The sequence below is a fragment of the Pristiophorus japonicus genome, chromosome 6 (genome assembly GCF_044704955.1).
Source record: "Pristiophorus japonicus isolate sPriJap1 chromosome 6, sPriJap1.hap1, whole genome shotgun sequence".
NCBI classification, from domain to species: Eukaryota; Metazoa; Chordata; class Chondrichthyes; family Pristiophoridae; genus Pristiophorus; species Pristiophorus japonicus.
The window spans coordinates 137,804,189-137,822,848 of record NC_091982.1 but is presented as its reverse complement, the minus strand read 5'-3'; the positions used below and the strand labels follow the sequence as shown (position 1 = coordinate 137,822,848).

The following is an 18,660-nucleotide window of genomic DNA, read 5'->3' as shown; positions in this document are numbered from 1 at the left end:
GGAGCAGCAACCTCCTCTCTCTGGATAGCAGGCTTGAACATGATACTGATATCAGTTGCTGGAACGCATCCAGTAGGGAAAAGCATTTGCATGAATTCTGTCCTCATATTAGCTGTTCAAGTTATTATTATTTTGACAAGACCAGTTTGTGCGTATGTCACAACATCATCTCGCAGAATCTGACACCGGCACAAACATTGCAAGCTGAGAAAAATTAACAAACTTGAACGCCTGTGTTTAGTACACGTCGAAGAGGGAAAGGGAGCTCAGGAACTCTTGACGAGATGGAGCAAAAAAACAAAATTAAAAAAGCATATATGTTGGAAATCTGAACCAACATTAGGAAAAGCTGGAGACACTCAGCAGGTCAGACACCAGCTGTGGAGAGAGAGAGACCAGGTGGGTCAATGCTTCCAGTGCATCAGAACTGCAACGCAAGAGATGGGCTGCATATTAATATGATCAGAAAAATGAGAGAGGCGAACACATGGAAAAAAGGCAATCGGGAAAATAGACACAGAGAGGAACCCCTCAGAGGAATGTTTCAACCAAGCATCTCAGTCTTGTAATAAACAGAAGCTACGATTGACTTGAGATGACCTGTGTCATCATTGTACTGAGGGGCCTCCCTTTGTTGCATTGCCTGTGTTTTATATACACACTCCTCCGCCCCGTGTTTCTGATCCTATTAATACGCCCATCCGTCTCTTAATTTTCAATTCTGATGCAGGGTCCACACCCGAAATGTTGACTGACTGTCTCTCCACCAATGCTGACTGACCTGCTGTGTGCTTCCAGCTTGTAATGTGTGCACCGGTGAGAATGCTCACCAGTTTGTAGAGCTGTTGATTTGGGAGTGGCTTAGCCAGTCACATGATGTGCACAAGACTCAATAAATCCCCAGCCAGTTGGGTTTAGGGGATCCATGATGAGGCAGGTGGTTGTCAGCCTGGTGGATGAACTGGTAATGTTTCCATGTCTTTATGGAGTGTGCGAGGTTGCATCCCCTATTCCATTTTTTAAAGGGGCTGCTCCTCAAATTCTGGTTGCACTTCAGTCCCACACTCCTGATCTTTGGGCACCCTGTGCGGAGGGGAGCAGGCAGGTCGGAAGGCCACCTCGTAGGACTGCTCCTGGGCACGGCCAAGGGTGCCATCAGCCGGTCCAGGCAGCGGGCGGTCGAGGGGGTCGTTCAACCCAACTGCCTGCCTCTCTTCCGCGCTTACATCCGAGCCAGGGTGTCCCTGGAGATGGAGCACGTGGTATCCACCGGTCGCTCGCGGCCTTCCACGAGAGGTGGGCACCGGAGGGACTGGAGTGCATCATCACCCCCGGCAACCAAATTTTAATTTGATTTTATTATCTAAAGTTTAATTTGTTTAATTTGCCAGTTTTAGTGCCCCCCCAACCCCTTTTAGTCAGGGGGCACTTGTATAATTTGTGTGTTGGTGCCCTCAAAAAAAAAAGAGGCACTGGAAAAAATATATTTTGGAGTGTAACCCCTCCCCCTTGCAGGGGGCATTTGTTTAAAGTGCACAACTAAAATGGTTGAACTGGTAATGTGTAGTGTGATTGTTAAACCTTTGCTAATGAACCAACTAGTTCTTAATAGCAATGTGTTGCTATGAATTCTTAAGCAAAAAACCCATGAAGCAAATATATTATACAGCTCATTCTGTTTTTTTTGTAACAAGGTGGAGGTAAATTTTCCAAGCGAGCTCAGAAATTCACACGGTGAAAATGCATCTCATTAACATTAATAGATGGAAAGCTGTGCAGGTCCCAATCGCCCATCTGTACCCCCGTTGTGTATAAGCTCACAACTAGGAGCCCTGACTCATAGAAATAGCCCCCATAGATTCTAAGAGGAAACAGACTCGGTATAACATGAAGTATATCGGGCGTTCTGATTCATACCAGAGAGTATTTCAGTTGTACTTTCGTTGTCTGAATTTTGTAACTGGTAGTGATTTAGACTGAGTTGGTTTCTCACTCTGGGAAACTTTTTTTTTGCACTGACCAATTCAACATTTGAACAGAAATCCATTCTGAACTCTCTTTACAAACACCAATCTAAAGCAATTTGATCTTGGTCCAAATGGAGTTCCCAGTGGGGGCACCCCACTGCCCTGTAGAGGTAGAGATTGGACCACAGAAATCAGTCAGTGTTGGTGTGAAGTGAACTACAGGTGATAACAATGACTTTCTCCCCTTCTCTCAACACCAAGCAACATTTTAGACATATTTTCTTCTGGCCAGCAGGAATTGTTTTTTGATCTTCAATGACTGTCATATAGACTGCTGACCATTCTCCAAGTTTGAAACTTAAGTTTTCCAACCACCAAATTAGATTGTACGCGGGAGAAGCCGCGAAGGCAGAAGGTCAGAATTTTGATTATTTCAAAATGTTATTTCTCTTTGAAAGAAAACACAATTTTTTTCTTCTTTCTGTTTCTGCAGCGCCCTCTACGGTTCCCATCATGCATCAGGTGGGCTCCACGATGAGGAGCATCACATTGTCCTGGCCGCAGCCTGACCAACCCAATGGGATCATCCTTGATTACGAGCTGCGCTACTACGAAAAGGTAGAGAGATGCAGAAGACGATGTTTTTATATCGGCCGTGTATCATGTTGTAAACGGCACCATTCTGTGCACCTGCATACTTTATTGGTTTACCAATTTGAATACTTGCTGAAGCCCATTAAACACCCAAAGTCATTTTTGACTAAATGGATAGAAATATTGGATCACGTTTGTAGCATCATGTACAAGAGTAAAGAAGTCATGTCAAACTTGTAGAAAACATTGGTTGGGCCACAGTTAGAGCATGTACAGCTTTGGGTGTTCCATTACAGAAGGGACAGTAAGGCCAGAGAGAGCATGCAGTATAGATTCTGCAGGATGATGCCAGGGATGGGGAACTAGGGTCATGACGAGAGACTTGAAATACTGGGACTATTTCCACTGGAGCCGATAAGGCGAAGAGGGGATACAATAGAGCTTTTGCAAATTGTGAAGAGTTTTGATGGGGTGAATAGGGAAAGACTGTTTCCTCTGCTAGGGAAGTCAGTAATGAGGGACAACATGTTAAACTGGTCACTGAGAGAGATTAGAAATGTCTTTACATAGAGACTTGCTGAAGCATGGAATACTTTTCCCAACGGATGGAATGAGGCCCTCCTGAGTCCCAACACCAATAACGCACAAGTCAGGAGTGTGATGGAATATTCTCCACTATCCTGAATGGGTGCAGCTGAAGCCATACTCGATAAACTTAACGCGATCTGGGACAAAGCAGTCTTCTTGATCTGTAGTCCATTCACCATCTTAAACATTCACTCCCTCCACCACTGGCGCACCGTGGCTGCAGTGTGCACCATCTACAAGATGCACTGCAGCAAATCGCCAAGGTTTTTTCAACAGCACCTCCCAAACCTGCAACCTCCAACATCTAGAAGTGTGTACACCACCACCTCCAAGATCCCCTTCGAGTCACACACCAGCCTGACTGAGACATCGCCGGGTCAAAATCCTGAACTCTCTCCCTAACAGTACTGTGGGAGCACCTTCACCACACGGACTGCAGCGGTTCAAGAAGGCGGCTCACCACCACCTTCTCAAGGGCAATTAGGGATGGGCAATAAATCGCTTCTCGGCCTTTTGGCTAAGATCATGCGTAACTGACCTGACAGGGGAGTAACCATGACCCCAAAGTGGTTCTCCCTGGATCAGGAAGGTGGTTCTCCTATGCTTTTTGGAAATAGGAGGTGGGCGGGGTGGATTGACCCATCCACCTCCACGGAGGTGTGTGGGGGGCCTGACCCATCCACCTCCATGGCACGAACCTGGTATTGCAGTACTTCCAGGAACGGTGCAGTGGCTCTCGGCCTTTTGGCTAAGAGCATTGGCGCAGAGTGATCCTTGATGTGTGCAAGGTGACCTCTGGCGTTTGTGATTTGACAAAGAATTGGAAAGATTGGCTACGAATTAAAAAAAAAAAAAAAAATCGCTTCTCGGCCTTTTGGCTAAGATCATGCGTAACTGACCTGACAGGGGAGTAACCATGACCAGAAAGTGATTCTCCCTGGATCAGGAAGGTGGTTCTCCTATGCTTTTTGGAAATAGGAGGTGGGTGGGGGGCCTGCCCCGTCCACCTCCATGGCACGAACCTGGTATTGCAGTACTTCCAGAAACGGTGCAGCTTTGGCTCTAGGCCTTTTGGCTAAGAGCAAAATCATTGGCGCAGAGTGATCCTTGTTTGGGCCCAAGGTGACCTTTGGCGTTTATGATCTGACAAGTTGATCTGACAAAGAATTGGAAAGATTGGCAACGAATAAAACATTTTAAAAAAATGCCAGTTTTGCCAACGATGCGCACATCCCAAGAATGAATTAAAAGAACAAGGGCTATGGGGAGAGTGTGGGGCAGTGTGATTAATGTTGGATTACTCTAGCCAAGATCTGGTACAGACAAAGTGGCGAGTGGCCTCCTTCTGTGCTGTAAATTTCTATGACTATCAAGATTGTATCCTATGGTTACATTTTAAGATGATATTTCAGGGAACAAATACAGTTTTTTGATCCATCGATCTGTGAGTCACCATGGAGCAAGGGTTGTTGAACAACTGTCACCGAGCAGCTTGCCTCTCAGTGCTGGAGGAACAGCTCCAGGATGGAGCCCATGATCTGGGACAATAGTCATTGTCACTTGCAAAACATGGCTTTATAAATCATGTCTGACAAACTTGATTAGTGATTCGATGAAATAATGGAGAGGGGATGAGGGCAGTGCAGTTGATGTTGTGTGCATGGACTTTCAAAAGACATTTGAGAAAGTGCCATATAATGTGGGAATGCAATACATTTCTGTTTTTTTGTACCCACTATCAGCATCCAACTCTCTCAGGAAGACATGTAGAACGGGTCAATGCAGAATAAAGCTCCCTCGATCTCTTTGTCACTGTACCCTAACTCTAAGATGCAAAAAAACCTCGCGGAAATAGAGGAGAACCAAGGGTCTAGCGAGAATGAGAAACTGAAAGAAATTAGTATTAGTAAAAAAGTAGTGCTGGAGAAATTAATGGGACTGAAAGTAGATAACTCCCCTGGATCCGATGGCCTACATCCTAGGGTTTTGAAAGAGGTGGCTATAGGTGGATGCATTGGTTGTCATCTTCCAAAATTCCATGGACTCTAGAACGGTTCCCGCAGATTGGAAGGTAACAAATGTAACCTCACTATTTAAGGAAGGAGGGAGAGAGAAAACGGGGAACTACAGACCAGTTAGCCTGACATCAGGAAAATGCTAGAATCTATTATTAAGGATGTGGTAACAGGGTACTTAGAAAGTAATAATAGGATTGGGCAGGGTCAACACGGATTTATGAAAAGGAAATCATGTTTGACAAATCTGTTAGAGTTCTTTGAGATTGTAACTAGCAGAATAGATAAGGGGAACCAGTGGGTGTGGTGTATTTGGATTTTCAGAAGGCATTCGATAAGGTGCCACACAAGAGGTTATTAAAAAAAATTAAGGTTCATGGGATTGGGGGTAATATACTAGCATGGATTGAGGATTGGTTAACAGACAGAAAACAGGGATTAGGAATAAACGGGTCATTTTCGGGTTGGCAGGCTGTAACTAGTGGAGTGCCGCAAGGATCAGTGCTTGGGCCCCAGCTATTCACAATCTATATCAATGATTTGGATGAGGGGACCAAATGTAATATATCCAAGTTTGCTGTTGATACAAAGCTAGGTGGGAATGTAAGTTGTGAGGAGTCTGCAAAGATGCTTCAAGGGGATAGAGACATTCTAAGTGAGTGGACAAGAACATGGCAAATGGGATATAATGTGGAGAAATGTGAAGTTATCCACTTTGTTAGGAAAAATAGAAAAACGGAGTATTTTTTAAATGGTGAGAGATTGGGAAATGTTGATGTTCAGAGGGACCTGGGTGTCCTTGTACATCAATCACTGAAAGTTAACATGCAGGTAGAGCAAGCAATTAAGAAAGCAAATGTTATGTTGGCCTTTATTACAAGAGAATTTGAGTATAAGAGTAAAGACGTCTTACTGCAATTATATAGGGCCCTGGTGAGACCACACCTGGAGTATTGTGCACAGTTTTGGTCTCCTTACCTAAGGAAGGATATACTTGCCATAGAGGAAATGTAATGAAGGTTCATCAGACTGATTCCTGGGATGGGGGGATTGTCCTTTGAGGAGAGATTGAGCAGACTGGCCCTATATTCTCTGGAGTTTAGAAGAATGAGAGGTGATCTCATTGAAACATATAACATTCTTACAGGGTAGATGCAGGGAGGAGGTTTCTTCTGGCTGAGGAGTCTAGAACCAGGGGTCACAGTCTCAGAATAGGGGGTCAGCCATTTAGGACTGAGATGAGGAGAAATGTCTTCACTCAGAGGATGGTGAATCTTTGGAATTCCCTACGGGCTGTGACAGTTCAGTCATTGAGTATATTCAAGACAGATAGATTTTTGGATATTAATGGCATCGAGGGATATGGAGACAGTGCAGGAAAGTGAAGTTGAGGTAGAAGAAGGACATAAGAAATAGGAGCAGGAGTAGGCCATACGGCCCCTCGAGCCTGCTCTGCCATTCAATACGCTCATGGCTGATCTGATCATGGGCTCAGCTCCACTTCCCTGGCTGTTCTAACCAGAATAGTTGCAGCAGCAATTGTATTTTCTTTTTCACTAGCAGCTGTTCTTGTGGCTGCCCTGTGAAAAACAGATATTTTGTGTCACATTCTAATCATTGAAACTGGGTTGAATGTGCCCTAAAGTCATTTGACAATTGACAGAGATGAGAGGAGCCTTTCAACCAATCAGCCTGGGCTGGATGTGAGTCTTGGGCACAGAGATATGCTAACCTGCATCATTCAGAGCTTAGCTGAATAAACGTGAGCTACAGTGCCACAGTTAGATGGAAAACCTTTTCAGAACGCAGCCTTTCTCTGCTGTTGTGGATCAGTCAGTGAATAATCCCTAATGGAGTGACCGTGACCATCGGCTGGTAATAGGAATAACCACCAACTGGTTATGTAGACAAGTCAGCCACTGGTTATTGGATCAGGCCACCAACTGGTTATGGAGACAAGTCAACCGCAGGCCACCAACTGATTGTAAGATCAGGCTGTCAAGTAGGCTTCTTTTCAAAACAATGTTCATCCATAGTTAGTTTCTACAGCTGCTCCTGCCACACGAGCAAATGAAGATAGTTGGACAATACTAATCTCCTGCAGCAGCTTTATTGCATGGGAAGAAAAACTGTCATCTTTCTAGGTTTTCAAGCTCAGGAATTCCTCTCATCTGCTCAAACAATTTGTTATCTTTCTCAAACTGTGACCCCAGGGTCTGAGAATCGGAGCTTGTGCCTTTTATTGATCAGTATGGCAGAGGACTCGCGTAGTTCGGCCTTCTCAAGCAAATATCGTCCACTCTAAAATGACTAACGTAATAGAAGACCTGGTGAATGTTGTGCTGATTAAGATGCGGGAGGTTTGTGTTGGGCAAGGGTTCTCTTTCCCCATCTCTCGCACTCAGTTTCAGCATCAGGCAGGCTGGGGAGTCAAGCTTGCCTTCTCTGCCACATGGCACTGCACGGCTCAGCTCATGGGGGAGAATAACCCTGTACTCTGTCCCTGCGGCCAGCTGTAATGGTCAAGAGGCGGGTGCTTCCTGGCCTTCCCGGGGAGCACTGCCACTTCAATGCGGCAGCTAATTTGAGCACAGCAAGCTTCCATAAACAGCAGAAATAATGACCAGTTAATCTGCTTTAGTGTGTTGGTTGGTTGGTCAATAACTATTGACCAGGACACAGGGGAGAACTCTCAGGCTCTTCAAATAGTTCTCTGGGATCTTTTACATCTCCTGACAGAGCTAATGGGGCTTCATTTTAACATCTCCTCCGAAAGACGGCACCTCCGACAGTGCAGCACTCCGCACTGCACTGGACTGTCAGCCTAGGATTTTGTGTTCAAGTCCCAGAGTGCGTCTGGAACCCATGACATTCTGAAGAGAAAGGATAGGCCTAAATGTCACAAATGTTATTAAATACCACCATCTCTCAGACAGGAGGGAATTAGAAAGCTGCTTGACAAAGAGAAATATTAAAAGGTATGTAGAACGACTGTGAGATTCTAATGATATAAGTGAAGTTCCAGGCATGTTTCTCCTTGCCTGTGTGAGCTGAGCGGCTGTAAATGCACCGGCCTGAGCCTGTATCGTCCTGAAATTACAGTATAAGTGATATATTGACTTCTGGAGGCTAGAATTCAAATTTGTGTGCAATGACGAACTCTTTAACAGAAGTATTGATTTGATGTTATCCAGAATATTTTTCTGTTCCTTTTGAATGCATTGCTTTCCTTTAAATGTTACCATCAAAAATACCACTAACTGCTTCTTTTGATGTCTCACAGCCAAGGGAAGTAATTGTACTTCCTGCAGAGTGAACATAATGACTTAAAATGGTGGTTATTAAGGAATTGCAGTCACTATCAATATGCTGGTAATTTGCTATTGCATTTTCATTCTGTACTTCTCACGGGTGGCTGTCTTTCAATGGCAATGACAACGTTTGCAATTTGTAAGCTCTGTCTTTGCTTCTATTCAAGTACCAGCTTGGACCTGTAGAATTTTGCAGCACAGAAGCAGGCTGTCCCTCCTTTCAGCCCATCGAGTCTGCACCAATGTTGTTCTCCATACCAGACACTTATTTGAATCTCACAGTCGTTCTACATACCTTTTTAATATTTCTCTTTTTCAAGCAGCTTTCTAATTCCCTCCTATGTTAGAGATGGTGGTAGTTAATAACATTTGTGACATTTGGCCTATACTTTCTCTTCAGAATGTCATGGGTTCCAGTCGCACTACAGCGACTTGAACACATAATCCTAGGCTGACACTCCAGTGCAGTGCTGAGGGAGTGCTGCACTGTTGGAGATGCCGTCTTTCGAAGGAGATGTTAAAATGAAGCCCCATCAGCTCTGTCAGGACATGTAAAAGATCCCAGAGAACTATTTGAAGAGCCAGAGAATTCTCCCTGGTGTCCTGGTCAATAGTTATTGACCAACCCACCAACAAACTAAAGCAGATTAACTGGTCATTATTTCTGCTGTTTATGGAAGCTTGCTGTGCGCAAATTAGCTGCCACATTGAAGTGGCAGTGCTCCCCAGGAAGACCAAGAAGTACGCGCCTCTCGACCATTACTGCTGGCCACAGGGACAGAGTACAGGGATCTTCTCTCCCATGAGCTGAACCGAGGACTCATCATCATCATAGGCAGTCCCTTGAAACGAGGATGACTTGCTTCCATGCCAAAAAAGGATGAGTACACAGGTGTTTCAATGAAGGACCTAATATTCCAGGTCCCGAACTACATCCTGAAGGGTGGAAGATGCCTGTGCGTGGATATTTTTAACATGTGGTGGCCGTTGCACACCAGCCACCACATGGGCTTGACAGAGCTAGGTCTTGGTCCAGTGGCAAGGATTATCCAAGATAACTGGAGACCTGCTCTGCTGCACGGACCTAGTGCGCACACATATCGCAGTGTGGGCTGGGCCGTGCTGCCCCTGGGCCCCTGGCACTGAACTCACGCCTCTCCTGGGCCCCGACCACGAAGACTATGAGAAATGGAGATGGACAATCTACCACGAAATGCTCTGAAGGTCCATCCTCCAATAAGTATTGACCCACATCACAATGGCGACTACATCTCAAACTATTTCATTAGATTTAAACCACATTGGGACACCCCATGGATGTGAGAAATGCTGTTCTTGTTGGGCACAGATTTGGAATGAGGTGGAAGAAGTATTGGAGGGATACTGTAATACGCAACTCATTTGTTAACAGTGCTTATTCTGTTGTCAAGAAATTTGGAGGGGTAGATTTCAGCATTAAGAGTCAACTACATGGTGGAGTGCAGCTCCATTTGCAAAAAGAATTGCCCAGGGAGCCCGCAGCAGTCAAAACCCTTCACATCTGCCATTTGCACACTTGTGTAGACACTAAACTCAGTGGCAGCATGTTCCACACAGTCCTTAAAGATCACATCACCACAATGTGTGTCCCAGTTACAGGCTGACTGCGTTTTGTTCATTGACGGTTTCTTTGCTTTGCAGCAACAAGACAGAAGGTGGTGAGCTTGTCGGCATAGAGCCCTATCAGGTCACATTGAGTATCATTGGGACTGACTCTGAGTGCAGTGGAGAACCCTGCTCCTTTGCATCTCCCAGAAAAGGCCTTGGTGGAAGTGAGAGGCCCATCCCTGGCAGCCTGGGAATGGCTCCTGTTTAAATTGTTTCCAATAAAAGTCTGTAAAAAGAAAGAAAACCCATAATAATACTATCCCATGAGGAAATATACAATATACATTAATGATTTGGAGGAAGGAATTGAATGTAATAATTCCAAATTTGCGGATGACACTAAGCTGGGTGGCAGTGTGAGCTGTGAGGAGGATGCTAAGAGGCTGCAGGGTGACTTGGACAGGTTAGGTGGTTGGGCAAATGCATGGCAGATGCAGTATAATGTGGATAAATGTGAGGTTATCCACTTTGGTGGTAAAAACAGGAAGGCATAATATTATCTGAATGGTGACAGATTAGTAAAAGGGAAGGTGACTTTCAGTCATTGAAAGTTGACATACAGGTACAGCAGGCGGTGAAGAAGGCAAATGGCATGTTGGCCTTCATAACGAGAGGATTTGAGTATAGGAGCAGGGGGGTCTTACTGCAGTTGTACAGGGCCTTGGTGAGGCCACACCTTGAATATTGTGTACAGTTTTGGTCTCCTAATCTGAGGAAGGACAGTCTTGCTATTGAGGGAGTGCAGCGAAAGTTCACCAGACTGATTCCCAGGACTGACATATGAAGAAAGACTGGATCTACTAGGCTTATATTCACTGGATTTAGAAGGATGAGCGGGGATCTCATAGAAACATATAAAATTCTGATGGGATTGGACAGGTTAGATGCAGGAAGAATGTTCCTGATGTTGAGGAAGTCCAGAACCAGGGGTCACAGTCTAAGGATCAGGGGTAAGCCGTTTAGGACCGAGACGAGGAGAAACTTCTTCACCCAGAGAATTGTGAACCTGTGGAATTCTCTGCCACAGAAAGTTGTTGAGGCCAGTTCGTTAGATATATTCAAAATGGAGTTAGATGTGGCCCTTACGGCTAAAGGGATCAAGGAGTATGGAGAGAAAGTAGGAATGGTGTACTGAAGTTGCATGATCAGCCATGATCATATTGAATGGTGGTGCAGGCTCGAAGGGCCGAATGGCCTACTCCTGCACCTATTTTCTATGTTTCTATGTTTCAATGCATAAGCACAAAGGCAGGATGAGGACGGAGCAGCAGGCAGCCTACTCCTGCCATTCAAAGTCATTCTTTGCACTAAATATGTTGGAATTTTGGCCCCAAGTTTTGCCATGATTTGCTCCTGATTTTTAGGAGCAACTGGTGTAGAACGGAGTATCTTAGAAATCGGAATTCTCGCCATTTAGTTTGCTCCAGTTCTAGTCAGTTAGAACAGTTTCACTTTGGAACAGAATTTTTTTTTCAAAAGGGGGCATGTCCGGCTACTTACGCCTGTTTTCAAAGTTTCGTCAGTGAAAACTTACTCCAAACTAACTTAGAATGGAGTAAGTGAAGATTTTTGTACGCTCGAAAAAACCTTGTCTACACTTTAGAAAATCAGGCGTAGGTTACAAATCAGGCGATGGGAATGGTGGGGGGGGTGTGTTTAAAGGGAAGTTTACAAACATTAAACACTTCAGTTTTACAAATAAAGAGCCATCATCAATAATAAATAATAAAAACATCAATAAATCAATCAAAAAAATTTAATAAGAAATAATTTTTTTTTTAAATCAATAAATAAAACATTTTCTACTTACCGACTGCAGCACCGGGAGCCCTCCAACAGCGTGCTGGGATGCCCCCCTCAGTGTGTCTCTGTCAGTGTCTCTATCTCTCTGTCTGTCTGTCTGTGTGTGTCTCTCATTCTCTGTCGGTCAGTGTCTGTGTTTCTGACAGCGAGGGGAGGGGGAGGAGGTGGGTAGAGGGAGAGAGGGGGGGAGCAGAGGGAGGGAAGGGGGAGAAGGGGGAGGGGAAGGGGGGGAGGAAAAGCGGGGGGGGAAAGGAGATGATGGCGGGGGGGGGTGGGGTGGTGGAGAAGGGGGAGGGACCTGGCTCCAGCTCCTGCTGCACTGCGCCGCACTGCAAACGACCTGCAGGGAGCTGGAGAATTTGGAAGTTTTTTTTAGGCGCACTTTGTGGCGCAAAAAACGGGCGTCCAGGTCGGGACTGCGCCGTTCTAGGCACGGCTCGAAACTTGGGCCCAACAACTGTAAATAATTGCAACACAAAACCCCCCGAATTATCAGTAAAAACGCTAAGTGTTCAACATACAGCAGGTCACTTCGTTTCTGAAAAGAGAAAGATTCTGAGATGTCTGCTCTCACCTCAGATCCAGAAGAACGCAAGCAAGAAAGTCTTGCATTTATAAAGCGTCTTTTACAATCACCAGGTGTCCCAAAGCGCTTTACAGCCAATGAAGTACTTTTGGAGTGTAGTCACTGTTGTAATGTAGGAAACGCGGCAGCCAATTTGTGCACAGCAAGCTCCCACAAAGAGCAATGTGATAATGGCCAGGTAATCACAGAGAGGGAGATAATGTTTAGCAATTTTTGCTTTTAATTAAGTGATTTCAACTAAGGGTAGGCTGTACTAGTTCTAGATCTGGAATGCAATGCGAGAAAGGGCGGTGGAAGCAGATTCAATCGTAACTTTCAAAACTGAATTGGATAAATACTTGCAGGGGAAATTTTGTAGGGTTGTGGGGAAATAGCAGGTGAGTGCGATTAATTGGAGAATTCTTTCAAAGAGCCGGCACAGACACGATGGGCCGAATGGCCTCCTTCTGTGCTGTAAGTATCTGTGATTGTACTGAGCCAAGGCAGAGACCCGTACTTCTCTGCCAATGGAACTTCAGTGCTCATTAACGCTGTATCTGACCTGAGATACAATAATCACTTTTCAATGTGAGTTTGTGGCCGATGGAGGCAGCATCAGGTGGACATGGTTGAAATGGCCGCTTTCATATTTTGTTGCAGATTCATGAGAAGAATTGGGTGGCAAAATCTACACTTCCAGACATCAATCAACCTTCCTGGGGGAGAAACCAGTTTATGACGAGGGAGAAATATACCCGCCACATCCTAAATTAAATCATTTCTGTATCCTCAATTTAGCTCACAGTCTTGGACTGACCTGTGACTGCACTAGATATGAATCGTTGACAAGATTGGTGACTGGGAGCCTCTGCTTCAAGTCAGCTAATACCAGGCCTGAGAAATTGTTCAGTGCATTAGCGGCTAATTAGTTTCTAATTAGGTGAAACTGCTCTGAAACTGGAGACAACGTGTAATTAATCATTCTGGCCCTGAAATTCCTCCTCGTCACTTACACTGATGTTGCACCTTTAAACAAAGTGGTACATCTGCCACGAGCCTCTAGAGGGAGATGAAGAAAGAAATAACTTGTACAGTATTTACAACACAGGAGCAGGCCATTCGGCCCATCTGATCAGTGCTGGGACGTAGCTCAGGGACTGCTGAAATTGAAAAACTTGCATTTATATAGCGCCTTTCATGACCACCGGACGCCTCAAAGTGTTTTACAGCCAATGAAGTACTTTTGGAGTGTAGTCACTGTTGTAATGTGGGAAACACTGCAGCCAATTTGCGCACAGCAAGCTCCCATAAATAGCAACGTGATAATGACCAGATAATCAGTTCTTTGTTATGTTGATTGAGGGATAAATATTCGCCAGGTCACCAGGGATAACTCCCCTACTCTTCTTCAAAATAGTGCCATGGGATCTTTTACGTCCACCTGAGAGAGCAGATGGGGCCTCGGTTTAGCATCTCATCCAAAACACAGCACATCCAACAGTGCAGGGCTCCCTCAGCACTGCACTGGAATGTCCGCCTAGATTTATGTGCTCAAGATCCTGGGACTTGAACCCACAACCTTCTGACTCAGGGGCAAGTGTGCTACACACTGAACCACAGCTGACACTCAGGAGCCGAAACTCAGGACCACATGTTTACTGGGCAGGTGTTCTGACAAGCTAAACCACGGTACTGGGCTTGCATTTCTATAGCGCATTTCACAACATCAGGATGACTCAAAGCGCTTTACAGCCAACAAAGCACTTTTTGAAGTGTAGTCACTGGGGTAATGTGACACAGCACCCAATTCCTGATGAAAATTTCCTGGGTGTGCTCCTTTGCATAGCCATTGGTGCAAACATTGGTGTACAGACTGGTTCAAGCAGCCGGACTGGCAGGAAACTTCCATGCAACCTCTTAATTGCACTATTCAGCCTGACCTATTCAGTACACTGGAGGTTATACGCAAGCCAGAGGAGCATCGTGCACATCGTGTCTCATTCAGACCTCCAAGCCCTCCTGGGGGGCGTTGAACAGACTGCTTGGGAATGAGGGCCACAACATCACCCAGAATTATCAGTCGTGCCATCTGGAGGTCAACGGGCACTGACTGCCGGTGTCCTCACCCGCAGGACTGTGGGGCAATACTGCAGGGTGGTCCACATCCTCAGCGGGACAGGCACTGGGCACCTCTCCCTTCTCTTCCCACTTTGCGCACCAGCTCACTCTTCACCATCATACAAAACACTTCCTCAACTAACCCTTCACACTGCTCGCTGGTTAATGGCTTCTCCAACTTCCGATCCTGCAGTACTGTTACACAGCTCTCTCAACACACAAGCGCTGCCTTTCCCAACCTTAAAACCCCTCCCTCCACTGTAACACCCCCACACCTGTTACTTCGCCATTCCACGTCACTTATTCTGATGTAGGAAACATCGCCGTTAATTTGTGCACAGCAAGGCCCCACGCACAGTAATGTGATAATGACCAGATAATCTATTTTAGGTGTTGGTTGAGGGATAAAGATTAGCCAGGACACCGGCGATAACTCCTCTGGACTTCTTCAATAGTGCCGCGGGATCTTTTACGTCCACCTGAGAGGGCAGACGGGGTGTAACGTCTCATCTGCACTGGAGCATCAGCCTGGATTATGTGCTCAAGTCCCTGGATTATGTGCTCAAGTCTTCTGACTCAGGTGAGAGTTGCTGCCCACTGAGCCAAGATGGATGTAAAAGATTCCATGGCACTATTTTGAAGAGCACGGGAGTTCAACTCTGTGTCGTGGCATCATTTAGCCCTCATCTAACATCACTTAAAACAGATTATCTGGTCATTTATCTCACTGCCGGTTGTGGGATCTTGCTGTGTGCAAATTGGCTGTGACATTTTCAGTGACTTCAAAAGTACTTCATTATTCATAAAGTGTTCTGAGATGTCCTGAGGTCGGGAAAGGTGCTATATAAATGCAAGACTTTCTTTCCATCCAATGTCTCATCTGTATCCACAGACATGAACTACCAGTGACAGTTGTTGCAATGTGATCAGGATTAGGAACCCTGGCCCATTGGCCTCTCCCTAACACAAAGTCATGGATGTAACACCATTATTGGTGCCATGGCTGGGAGCAGTTTCACCCACAGTTCTGGGATTGAACCTGGCTCCATCCTGTTCCTGCATGACACAGCCATTCACTGCTTGGGCCATCAGAGAACATCAGCACCCAAAGTGGAGGAAAAGCATCTGGGAAGGCGCTGAACACCTTGAGTCTCTTCGCCGAGAGCAAGCTGAAGCCGAGCGTCGACAGCAGAAGGAGCGTGTGGCAACCCAGGCTCCCCACCCTCCCTTTCCTTCAACCACCATCTGCCCCACCTGTGACAGAGACTGTAGGTCCTGCATCGGACTCTTCAGTCACCTGAGAACTCACTTTTAGTGTGAAAGCAAGTCAAACTCGACTCCAAGGGACTGTCGATGATGATCCCTCAATCAACACAACAAAAACAGATTATCTGGTCATTATCACATTGCTGTTTTTGGGATCTTGCTGTGTGCAAATTGGCTGCTGCATTTCCCACATTACATCAGTGACTACACTCCAAAACATAACATAAGATCATAAAAAATAGGAGCAGGAGTAGGTCATACGGCCCCTCGAGCCTGCTCCGCCATTCAATAAGATCTGATCTTGGCCTCAACTCCACTTCCCTGCCCGCTCCCCATAAACCTTGACTCCCTTGGCTATAAAGCACTTTGAGACATCCAGTGATCGTGAAAGGTGCTTTATATAAATCCAGATTTTTCTTTCTTTCCTTTTACTAGGCTGAGTTCCTCCTTGCAGCCAGCACCCTGAGTTAATGACTGTATCACAACTGATGTTAGTCCAGCTCCTTCGTCCTGTCAGGTTCAGTAGCTCTCCTCAGCCAGAACTCAATGTTAATGAATGGAACTCTGCTGATGTTAATGCAGCTGTCTTGTACTGTCAGGCTTGGTAATGCAGCCGAGATCTTATGATGTCATCAACATTTAACTGTTGGGCTATATTTTGGAATGGTACGCATCATTGTGCGCATTACAATAGCTGCTGCAGTATGTCACAGGTCCATGTACATGAACACTAACCTTGGGGAAATGCTCCTTCTTACCTACATAAATCTAAATGACCATTAACTGAGTCATGGCCTTGTGTGATTTGGTGTTAGGGAGAGAGACTTAGCATCAACACTGCCAGGAAGGGTCAGTAACCAGGGCAGACCGATTTAAGGTTAATGACAAAAGAACCAGGAGGAGCTGAGGAGAGATTTTTATGTAGTGAGTTGTTGTGATCAAGAATGCACTGCCTGAAAGGGTGGTGGAAGCAGATTCAATAGTTGCAATGTATTTGCTTCATGGGATCTTTGCTGAAGAATTCATAGCAACACATTGCTATTACGAACTAGTTGATTTATTAGCAAAGGTTTAACAATCACACTACACATTACCAGTTCATCCACCAGGCTCACAACCACCTGCCTCATCGTGGATCCCCCGAACCCAACTGGCTGGGGTTTTATTGAGTCTTGTGAACATCACGTGACTGGCTAAGCCACTCACAACACAACAGCTGTGAGCATACTCACCAGTGCATATATTACAGTAGTAACTTTCAACAGGAAATTGAATAAATACTTGACAAGGAGAAATTTGCAGGACTGTGGGGAAAGAGCAGGGGTAGTGGAACTAATTGGATAATTCTTTCAAAGAGCAGGCACAGGTCCTATGGGCTGGATGGCCTCCTTCTGTGCTGTTATCATTTAATGATAGAAACTGAATGGACTTGCTTTGTTTTTCAGGATCACAATCAGTACAACTCTTCGGTGGCAAAGAGCCTAACGAACACGGCACGCATCGATGGCCTGCGGCCTGGCATTGTGTATGTGGTGCAAGTGCGAGCCAGGACTGTTGCTGGCTTCGGAAAGTACAGCGGCAAAATGTGCTTCCAGACGCTGACAGATGGTAAGCTTGGCAGGGATGGGTGCTGCCGGGGGAAGCAGATTACAGGAATGCCAGAATTCCTAATTGACTGGAGGAGTTAAACCCTGTCAGTGGCCGTCTTCGGGAGAGCCTAGGGAGGCAGAAGGAGAAAGGATAAGGGAAACGAAACATCAGTCTTATTATGTGTTGTTTTGCACCTTGTGATTTTCCCATCCCTTCCACTTTCGAGATTCCTGGCTTGACAATGTTCCAAGCTCTTGGCAGGGCAGAGTGAACACTCCAGGAACTCGCCCACGGAGCAAGAGGACTGCCAGTGTTTTGCCACCTCCAGCACCTGTGCTGAAATGTGGCCCAAACAGCAAAGATGATCAATCTCTTCTCCCTACGTTGGGCTTTGTGAAGGTATCCCAGAGCCTGGCTGTGACAGCCTCTGTCTCTTCAACTGTTCTTTACAGCTGTTAAAGAGAGCACTCCTCTAACACAGAAAGCCAACTGTTAAAGATTGACTGTCAGCCATGGAACATAAAGGGTCATTCTCCAACTTCTGATCTCAGGCTGGGAGCTCTTGTCAGAATATTGGTCGCACAGGGCCGCACGTCAGCGGCACAGCCTGCTTCATATTCTGTGCATTAAACGTAACATTAGGTGGATCACCCTGCTCTTCTTTAAACAGTGCCATGGGAGCGTTTACATCCACCTGACTCGATAAATGGGTTTACTCTATTTCCCATTTCATCCAAATGACGGCACAGTGCAGTACTCCCACAGTACTCCACTGAACTGCCAGCTATATTGTGTGCTGGGGGCTTGAGCCTATGACCCTCTGACGTAGATGAGAGTGATATGCAACTGAGCCAAGCTGACGCTTGCAATTGAGTAGGTATCCCTGCTGAATCCCACTTGTGGTGGATTTGAGCCTGGCTTAACCACCTGACCAGAAAATATCCGGGCCATTGGTCCTGCCTTATTTTTGTTTGCACCCACCAATCACATGAAGGCCCCAATGTCCTTCAAGTGACTTTTGGAGGGATTGCTGATAGCAAAACTGGCTATGTATCACAGTAATGTATTTGCTTTGTGGGTTCTTTGATTAAGAATTCATAGCAACACGTTGGTTTATTGCAAAGGTTTAACAATCACACTCCACATTACCAGTTCATCCACCAGGTTCACAACCTCCTGCCTCATCGTGGATCCCC

At 45.7% G+C, this 18,660-nt stretch overlaps 1 protein-coding gene and 2 pseudogenes across 1 annotated transcript in view; all 3 read left to right on the top strand.

The window, feature by feature from the left end:
- LOC139265786 (ephrin type-B receptor 1) overlaps positions 1 to 18,660 on the top strand; it is a 605,412-nt gene that overhangs the window by 482,733 nt on the left and 104,019 nt on the right. Inside the window, exons 6-7 of the mRNA XM_070883211.1 lie at positions 2,461 to 2,585; positions 17,320 to 17,482. Coding sequence (XP_070739312.1) covers positions 2,461 to 2,585; positions 17,320 to 17,482 — 288 coding nt within the window. The remainder of the gene's footprint in view (positions 1 to 2,460; positions 2,586 to 17,319; positions 17,483 to 18,660) is intronic.
- Positions 3,647 to 3,884, top strand: LOC139266382 (U2 spliceosomal RNA; annotated as a pseudogene).
- On the top strand, positions 4,008 to 4,208 carry LOC139266334 (U2 spliceosomal RNA; annotated as a pseudogene).